The following is a 9,971-nucleotide window of genomic DNA, read 5'->3' on the forward strand; positions in this document are numbered from 1 at the left end:
GACAGTTATTGAGAGTTGATTTGAGTTAATGAGTTAATAATTTCAGTTAGTGTGGACCAGTGATGTCACTGGTCCACACTTTAACACTCAATAACTGTCAAATTAAATGACAGACTATACTACTGATGTTCTAATGATACAAAGCTGGTTGAAAATGGGCAGAGTGTTCCTTTAAGTTTTCTTATGGAAAGACTGTGTGTTTTTTGTCATACCTACCGGCGAGCATGGGGCATGGTCATCCTACCTATCCAGGTGGGATGGCCAACCCTTCATAAACCAGCCATACAGCACGTCACAACAACATCACGTGACGTCTCTGAGGAAGACTGCAGGTCTCTGAGGAAGACTGCAGGAAGCAGCAGTTGAAACTGTCAGGTATGACAAAAAACACACACAGTCTTTCCATAAGAACACTTAATAGTTAATAATAGATAGACGAAATGAACGTGTTTGGATTAATGAATCACTGTTAAATGTGTGTCTTACAATAGGCCTACATTATGTCTTTTGTCTACATTTGTGTAGGCTACTGGACAACTCACAGCATAGGTGGACTTGTGCCGCTGATTACATGAAGCTGCCCCATGTACCTGATATAGAGAAAGGGAGGTTAGTTAAAAAGAGGTTATGAATTCAATTAAGCTCAGTTCAATATGTGATATGAGTGTCTGTGGCACTCAAAAGTGAGTTTAAAGTGACCAGATCGTACTTTGTTTTAATCTCCTCTATAGAATGTCATGTGGCAGTAAAAATGTTTCACCTACTCCAAGTAGCTGCATGATATTATAGTGTTGATATTTGAGTAGCAGCCTAAACTAGGTTCCTCGGTGAAGGGAGCTATAGAGTAGTTCATGACCTAGGTTAGATAATACTGTTAGCCTCTAAATAATTTATTGATCTGCACAGAGCCCTGCACTATATATAGTAGCCTATATATATATATAGTAGCCTATATATATATATATAGTAGCCTATATATATATATATATATATATATATATATATGTGTGTGTATTCCTGTTACTTTTTAATTGCTGCCAAATAAAACTTAAACTAATGGATTATTTTCTTCTCTGTGGGGAATTCAGGTTGACAGCAAAGTAACTCTGCTGTTCAGAATCAGAGTCAGAAATCTATATTGATCGCCGAGGGGAATGCTGCAGATACTCACACTCAGGTAGGGAAAATAGCTAGCCTAGCTAACAGAGACATTGTGAAGAATTGGATTATTAAGACAATAAAAAAGAAATAGGCTACTAAAAGTGTCAGTTCTGCTACACCTACAATCTTTATCAAAACATATTGAGTATTAGTGACAATATAAGGTAGGCTACTTAATATTAGGCTATATTATATGCTACAGCAGTGTGAGTAATAATAATAGCAATAATAAAAGTAAGGTGCATTAAGTTCCAGGTGTAATGTAGGCCTATTGTAGGTATTGCCCTCTGGGCTATGGTTTCAAAGCTATTGTTTTTGCCATCTTTCAAAATGTCTTGAAATTGCACATATTTAGATCGGGGAAATCAAAATGTGCTCCCCAAGCCTAAAAAGTTTAAACCCATGGGTTTTAATAGTGCGGGGTTCTGTAGAGCCAATACAATGTTTTTTTATAACTTTTCCCCCCCCTGGGGCAAGTTGGCCTGCCCGATTTTGTACTGGCCCATCCAAAATAGGATTTCTATTTCTGTATGAAGGAGAGTCTTGCCCAAATAAATCTTCAAATTGTGGATTTAAAGTTGTCAGCAAAGATTCTGAGTTTTAAAAGGAAAACCGGTTGATGCCAATGAATGACATTAAATGATACATTTTTCTACAAGTTCAGATTCATTTAATTCAAAGTCATTTTAATCTGCTGTTGGGACAAAAATAAACAATGAAAAATAAACATTTTCCCAAACCTAATAAATGTGAAAACTACTGACAAGATGTTTCGGAAGACTTTTTGCATGTCAAAGAAAAAACAAAATAAAACCAAAATCGGATTAAAAATGTCTAATTTAAACCATTCCTCTTGTTTTCCAGGGTTTAACACAGCCACTTGCTCATCAAATGTAAGGATTGTTCATTTCCCAACCTCTGCTGCAGTGCATGCTGGTCTCTCTCCTGCTCCTGTGTGGAGAAACTGCTCTCTCCTCTACGATGGATCTCTCTCTGTGTGATTGTTGAATGTCTCTTGGTGCAAAATGGCGTCTCTAGAAATAAGCCCCTCGCTCTTTGATTGTGAGGGACTGACACCAAAACCTGACGTTCACCAAACATGTTTGACATCCTGAAACATCTTCTCATATCAAACTCCACCGGAGCTGCTGGAAACATCTGGAGGTGACCTCACCTCATCTACGATTGACCGTTTATCCACCAAGAAGAAAAGCACAACTAACTACTGGAGCCAGAACCGCCTTTTTTCATTTTCTCTTCTTTTAAGTGTTTATTTTAGGAGGATTTTCCCTTTAAAACAGACAATCATGCATTTTATGTTTCTATCATGTAGAGGATTAAAGACATTGGCTAGGTGAGCTGTTTTAAATGAACCTTTATTAATACATAATTTTTACTTTAGTTAAAAAAACAAAGCAGTTCTACTTGAGAATAGCGAGCTTCACGCAGCAATAATAAAAAAAACAACACTCAACATGAGAATCAAATTCAATATCCCAACCAACAACTGTGTTCCTCCCAACAACCTTCCAACCAACCATTGATCCACTTTGCCTATAATGAAAGTGATTGTTTACGGTTTGAATGGTTAATTAATGAAAAAGTATATTTTGATTAGCATGGATATTTGTTAATATGCCTGATTCCTGTTAGATGCTCTAAACTGGTGTTTAGATGTCAGCTGTAATCCAGATATGGCAGTTGATATTTGTTAGTTTATAGTCTAATCAGTATATTTGTAGGTAAGTGACAGTTCAACTTGATTCAATATTAATAATTCCTCACGTACACTACCAAACACCAGTTTAGAGCATCTAACAGGAATCAGGAACTTTAACAAATATCCATGCTAATCAAAATATACTTTTCCATTAATTAACCAGTCAAACAGTAAACAATCACTTTCATTTATAGGCAAAGTGGATCAATGGTTGGTTGGAAGGTTGTTGGGAGAAACACAGTTGTTAGACAAAGTGAGTCAGTCCTAATCACACACAGCTGGCAAGTGAGACGGAGCGGCAGGTGAAAGGTCAAGAAGGAGGGAGTAGAGGATGATGGGAAACTGTGTTCTAAGGTGAGTAACTCTTCTACACCTTCACTGGTAAAATCCTAAGAGCGTGCACGGTGTGAAAGTATGGAAACAGCCGTTCAGTGAAGGTGTGTGTGAAGGTGTGCATGTGTGTGTTAGTATCAGGATCAGAGAATGACAGTTCTCCTCGGTCCCAGTCCAGATGCACTCTGATCCTCTGGGGGTAATTCTCCACTGGGAGAACAGTGTATTTATGCACTGTGATCCTCTTATTCTCCACTGGGAGAACAGTGTATTTCTCTAATGGTGGGAAGCGTGCTGCATATTCATCCTCATAGAATTGTATCGTCCATGATGCACCGTCGTCTAGGTCTCCCTTCCTCTGGTCAGACTCTAACACACCCAGCGACCAGCCTGTATTGTCTCCAACCTCAACATCCCAGCTGTGAGTTCCTGAGATAAATCCCTCAGAGCCCAGGACAGAGATGTCCTCTTCAAACCTCCCTGGGGTTCCTTCAGGAAGCTGGCACTCTTCTCCACCTCCCACACATCTCACACTGGTCAGATCTTCAGACAGGATGAGGCATGGACAGGCAGTGTTTGGGTCCAGAATCACAGGAGTGTACGAGACCATCTCCTTCATCTTCTCCCAGACTGTGAAGCTCAGGTTGCCCAGGTGTTTGGCCTCGTCTATCAGAGCTCCTGAGACCAGCTGTAGATCCTCCAGCAGGGGGCGCTGGACTCTTTCCACTGTAGCCTTGTAGTTGAGCAGGAATGAGACATCTTCAGCTCTCAGCACCTTCTGTATGGCTGTGATTGTGTCAGAGAGAGCTGCTATCTCTCTGCTCAGACGCTTTATCTTCCCCTTCATCGTCTGACCCTTCTGCTCCTCTTCCTCCCTCAGTGCAGTGATCCTGGCCTCCTCTTCCTCTTGGAGAAACTGGTGAAGCTTCTTAAACTCCTTCTTAATCTGCCTCGCTGAGCGTTGGCCCTGGACCTTAATGTGCTTTGCTGTTTCAACACAGTCTCCTTTAACTTTATTAAAGCGCTTCCGTTTCTCCTGTAAGGGCTTCAGTGATTCCTGAAGTTCCTCCTTGTGAAGCCGTGCAGCTTCATGGATGGGTCTGAATTTGTGGCCGGTGTGTTTTTCTGAATGTCGACAGACGAGACACACTGGCTGCTGATGGTCCAGACAGAAGAGCTTGAGTTTCTCACAGTGCAGACTGCAGAGAAGCTCAGATCCTGCTGAAGCTCTCTGATCTCTCTCCAGTAAGAAAGCATCACACAGGTTCTTTATCACCAAGCTAACAGGTGGATTCTTTGAAGATATTTTCTTACAAATTGGACACTCACGCATTTGTTTCTCTGTCCACCAGCTCTGCAGACAGGCTTTACAGAAGCTGTGGCCGCATGACAGGACGACAGGATGATGGCATGGCAGATGGAACAGGAGAAATCCTCCTCTGATGAGGAAGCCATTTTCTTTCTGAGTGTAGCTGAACTCACCAGGCAGACCAGTCCAAAACACGAACGTGAGTCAGTCAGTCACGTTCACTGGAAGTCACTTTGAGCCGTGTGTGTCAAACTTCTTGCAGCGGGATTTTGGCCGAACTCGCGCTCTCTCTCTCTCAACTGTCTCTCTTAAATCAAAAGACAAAAGACTTGCTCCTGGCCAATCCCGGCGCTTGACTGCTGCGTAGGCGGGCACAGGAGGCGTGGTTTCTGCGTAACCTATGTGCGATTCGAAATCACGCTGCACTGAGCTGTAAAAACGGAAGCCTCGCTCCTGACCAATCACCGAGCAGATTACTTAACCTGATAGGTTTCCTTACAACAAGTGAATCCATAATTCACTCCAGTGCAGGAATATATAGACATAGAAAATGATCCAGGTGTAACTTCATTGGCAAAGTTTATTGAGTGCAAAATAATATTTATATATCATTCAATGACAAATGACAGAAGAAAGACATGTCTCATGGATGCAAACACCATTTTGAACCCCCCCCCCCCATCCCCATCCCCATCCCCAGGGATCGCGGAACCGCCCGGGCCACCCGGGCCGCGGCCCGGGTACTTTTCAGTTCCCAAAAAAAAAAAAAAATTTTTTTTTTTTTTTTTTTTTTTTTTTAGATTTTTTTTTTTTTTTTTTTTTTTTTTACAATTAAACCTCATTTACTTATTACACTCGACTGGTTGTTTTTCAGATGTGATGTGAATCTAAAGTGAACTAAACAAGTCAGATCCACTATAAATGTTTTTCAGTAGATGCTGTGATGTAGCCACAAGAAAGGTGCAATATTAATGTTTTTCAGGAGATGGCGATGTTGCTAGCTATAGGTTCTAAACAAGAAATGTGGTTCAAATGTTTACAGTAGTTTTCCTTTCTTGCTGCACTACAATGTTACAATGCTGTGAGACAGGCCCGGCGTTGGAGGGGGGCCTGACCGGGCCGGGCCGGGCCCCCCCATTCCCTAAACTGGCCCCCCCATTCAATTTTTTTTTTTTTTTTTGTGTGTGCTAAAAACGTTTTTCCGTTTTTCTGTTTTAAAGTTTAAAACGGAATCTGGCTGTCATTAGGCATTGATTAACTGAATGCTATTGCTAACTGTTACTTTGAACCTCCATTTGCAATGATTCTGGCTGGATATTAATTAGCTATTGTAAATTTGTCACAATGAATGCAATTTGTGCACAATGTGTAAATACATTTAATATTAATTGTTTAGGCCTATTTGTAAAGTCACAACACATTAGAGATGTGTGTAGTTCCTCATAGATTTAGCCTCTTCCTTTTGCTCTCAAATGCACCAGTTTGACGAATTTTACTTTAAAATGTACAAAATCTTCTTCCGGGGGAGAATCCCCCCGGACCCCCCTTGGCCCCCCCAAGCTAGGGGCAGGCCCCCTCTGTAATTTGGTTCTGGAGCCGGGCCTGCTGTGAGACGGAGCTAAACACAAAAGATGCAATATTAATAGTTTTTCATGAGATACTCAGTATTTAATATTAATACTAATACTAATAATAGAAAAGGAGAAGATACTGAATAATGACATCACAACAGTATAATCCTAATGTTAATTTAAAATTAAATATTCTTCTAAATATGGATAAAAGTCCAAAAAACATAACATTTTCTTCGGCGCTGCCGAGATTCGGGGGGGACACGCCCCCCCCGACGGGGGGACACGCCCCCCCCGACACGCCCCCCGGCCCCCCCAAGTTCAGATGCGTTCCGCTATCCCTGCCCATCCCCATCCCCTCGGGATAGCGGACTGCCTCTGATTAATTGGGTTGGGTGGGCGTTAATTAACCCTCGCCCATGCGCTCTGTGCGCTTCACAATTTCGCCTCACACAGAGCCGGTGTTTAACACATCCGTATCATAGCGTTACCAAAGCTATGTAATAAACAAATGTATTTCTCTCACAAAATTATATTGCACAAACGTGAATTGTACGTCTGGATGTAAAAAAAAATGCTTCTACGCTTCACGATGGCGTTTTTGTGCCAGAAATAGAGGCAGAGAGCTTACATTTTCCTGCATCTCAGGCTCAGGTCACACATGTCATGCGGGTCGAGAGCGAAAGAGCACGTAAGCCCCATCATCGACCAATAGACGAGCGCTATAGGGAACGCCCCGTCCTGCCATTGGCTAAGATGCAGAATAAACATGAGGGATGCTGACCAATCACAGAAACCGTCTGGCTCAGGAAGGTCAGTTCAGGCGACCACTTGATGCACCCAGAGACTGACTTGTGATGCTCCGATCGATTTTGACATGTTCACGAGAATACAAGGAGGCTCTTTCATGTTCATTTGACCTTCACAAACTCAAACCAATGCGATATGCACATTACATTACGTCATTTGGCAGACGCTTTTATCCAAAGCGACTTACAATAACACACTTTTTGTCAGCAATAGAGCAATCAACTATGGAGCACAGTCTGACAACTTCAAATCCTGAAGGAACAGTGGTACGAGTTTTAGTTTAGGATTTTTTTTTTTTTTTTAAAGAGAAAGACGTTAGTTCAAGAAGGGCCCATATATGCACGACTGTATCACTGTTGTAAATCGACGCTGTGATTTAAGTGCTTCGTTTGACCATTCTACAAGAAAATACATGTCTGTCAAAATGAATCCAAACAGTCAAGAGATCATACTCTTTTGCAGATGTGATAAAAAAAACTAAAATAAGGTTCTTGAAGACATCTCATTTTATGTGCTTAACTCAAAAACTCAAAAATAAGGACTTCAGGAGATGCGCGTCAATACTTATTCCTCACATGTGTGACACTCCCAGCCAGCAAGGGTTTAGGTACACTTCTTTTAATTAAAATAAAAAATCCAAAATATGATTCATGAAACAAGACAACAGACGATACTAGCAATTCTTACAGAAATGTCCTTTGTCTTAATATGCATGGCATGAATGATCTCATCCTCAGTAGAGTACATCCTCAGTCATCTTTCTAGGATCCTAAATGGCAAAAGGGGGTTATAATAATGAAAGACTGTCACCAAAAAATATCTCAAAGTATACATTTAATATATTATAATGCCACAAAACAGTTTGTTTTCCTACTAGGAAATCTAACCATGTACAGCAGCAAGCTGAGACCTACAGTAAGGGCTGTCAATAGCACAGGAGAAAGGATGTACATGTGTGTTGTTCACATCCTCCAAGCAGGACCACATCACGTCATATTGCTGCAATGTGGAAGGCAGTAAGTTGGATCGTTGTATCTCCAGAATAGGGGTTGCAATATCCCACACCCCACAACAACACAACTTACTACCTCACCACAGCACAGCCACAAACAGCAGCAGCACATGTAGCTTGTTTTAGCATAGCAATTAAATCAAGGAAAACATGTCACATCATCAGCGTTATACTGTATTAGTCTTATTATAGCTGTGGGAGGGCTAATTTGGGTTCAGACTCCAGGGTCCATTCCAGGCTCAGTCTGGCTCTTAGTCATATTTTGATCTGTATGTGCAGTTAAGCTGTTGCATTAAGTAATAACACCCACCAATCTATTATTGTGTTTGCACATTTGTTCATTTTTACAGCATGAAATTGTCCACATGCACAAACCACCAGTCAGATCATGAATGAAACATGTATGGTCTTCTGACAGCCAGGTCTTGATGCACAGACGCTGCACTGTGTGTCAAAGCTGGGAGGTAACGCCCAGTTTGTAAACAAGCCAGGACTCAGGGAGCTCATTAACATAGCAACAATGTATGACAGAGTGCTTGATGTGATTTTGGGAGATCTGTTGATCGCCATAGCAACTGAACACAAGTGGTCGATGGGCCAGTAGTTGTGGTAATGTTATATAGCTGCTCATTTGGTTGCCGTGAGAAAGACAGTAGGCTGTATAGTTATCTCCCAGATCTGGTGTGATCCTAAAACTATACAAACTACTACCTCATCCCACAGCAGCCTTCTCTGGCGTCCACGTCACAGATATCTTGCACCCTCCTTGGTCTTCATGATCACCACCCACACACCATCCTCTCCACTAAGCCAAGGGCATCCACACCCCTGGTCCCTAACAGGGCCTGCAGGCCTGTGGAGGAGACAAGTCAGATGCTAGAATCTGATCAAATGCAGGACACAAAAAATAAAAAGGGTAGCCGGACCAGGTTAGGAGTGAGAGAATACGACCAGAGATGAGACGGCAGAAAAATAAACTATGAGAGGGGAGAGGATGCAGAGGGCAAGAGAAGAGGTGAGTTAAGCCTCGGGAAATCATAATGCTCCATCAGTCTTCTTCTCGTTGGCTTCCTGTCCTTGAGGATGGTCTCTGCCAACAGACCACCTAGGGAAAGAAAACATGTACCATAATAAAGAGTAGGAAATAAAGCTGGCCACGTCACCGACAAGCATCAAACTAAGCAACAGATTCATAACGTACATTTGTACTGCTAGCTCATTAATACGGGTTTAGCTAACACGGGCAGCATTACAATCTAGCTAGTTAGCTGCCTGATTTTGGTAATGTCGACATTAGAGTAACGTTAATATATATATGACGCATACCAGAACCAGTAAAACTGCTGCCCTTGCAAGCTAGTCAATTTAGCATTAAGCTTAGCTCACTGCGGGACCAGGCTGCCTACAGTAGGGTTAGCTAGCTAGCTAACGGCCAGCAGTGTTAGCTAGCTGACAGCTAAGAGCAGTGTTAGCTAGCTGACAGCTAACAGCAGTGTTAGCTAGCTGACAGCTAACGCTGGAATTGGCGGTTCTCGACCTCTTCGGTCCGTAGCTAATCTCACACTACGGAGCCGCCGTCCCACACATAGCCCCGTGGCTGTCAAAATGGTCTGTAACGGGGTGCTCTTAATCAATCCTCGTCTCTCTGCTGCCAAAATGTGGCGGCGTGGTTTACCTCAAGTTTTCCTGCAGCCCAGGTGGCTCCTCGTATCATCCTCGCCATCTTTCCTGGTGGTGGAGCGCGTATGTATGTGGTTGCTTCAGTGTTGCCAGGTGGGAAATGTTGAATTATCGTACCTGAGGCGAATGGGCGAGGGTCAAAATGATCGTTTTTGGAGGGAAATTATCGTACGCGAGCAGCGGCCGTCTTCCACCATGGCATCTTCTTCTTCTGGCTTTCTGGCCATGCTTCACCACTTATATAGCCTCAGCCAGGAAGGATTTATGACATCACTGATGACATCACAATTGCTCGAGTGACATCACTGATGACATCACAGTTGCTCAAGTGACATCACTGATGACGTCACAATTCACTGATTTATGACATCACTG

At 42.4% G+C, this 9,971-nt stretch overlaps 1 protein-coding gene across 1 annotated transcript in view; it reads right to left on the reverse strand.

The window, feature by feature from the left end:
• LOC310794973 (E3 ubiquitin-protein ligase TRIM35-like) overlaps window positions 1–6,796 on the reverse strand; it is a gene marked incomplete at both ends in the record, with an annotated part of 7,734 nt that extends 938 nt beyond the window's left edge. The window contains 2 exons of the mRNA XM_083656998.1: window positions 3,399–4,686; window positions 6,726–6,796. Coding sequence (XP_083513124.1) covers window positions 3,399–4,686; window positions 6,726–6,796 — 1,359 coding nt within the window. The remainder of the gene's footprint in view (window positions 1–3,398; window positions 4,687–6,725) is intronic.
• Window positions 6,797–9,971: the final 3,175 nt, after the last annotated feature.

The sequence above is a fragment of the Poromitra crassiceps genome (assembly GCF_964638095.1).
Source record: "Poromitra crassiceps genome assembly, chromosome: 20".
NCBI classification, from domain to species: domain Eukaryota; kingdom Metazoa; phylum Chordata; class Actinopteri; order Beryciformes; family Melamphaidae; genus Poromitra; species Poromitra crassiceps.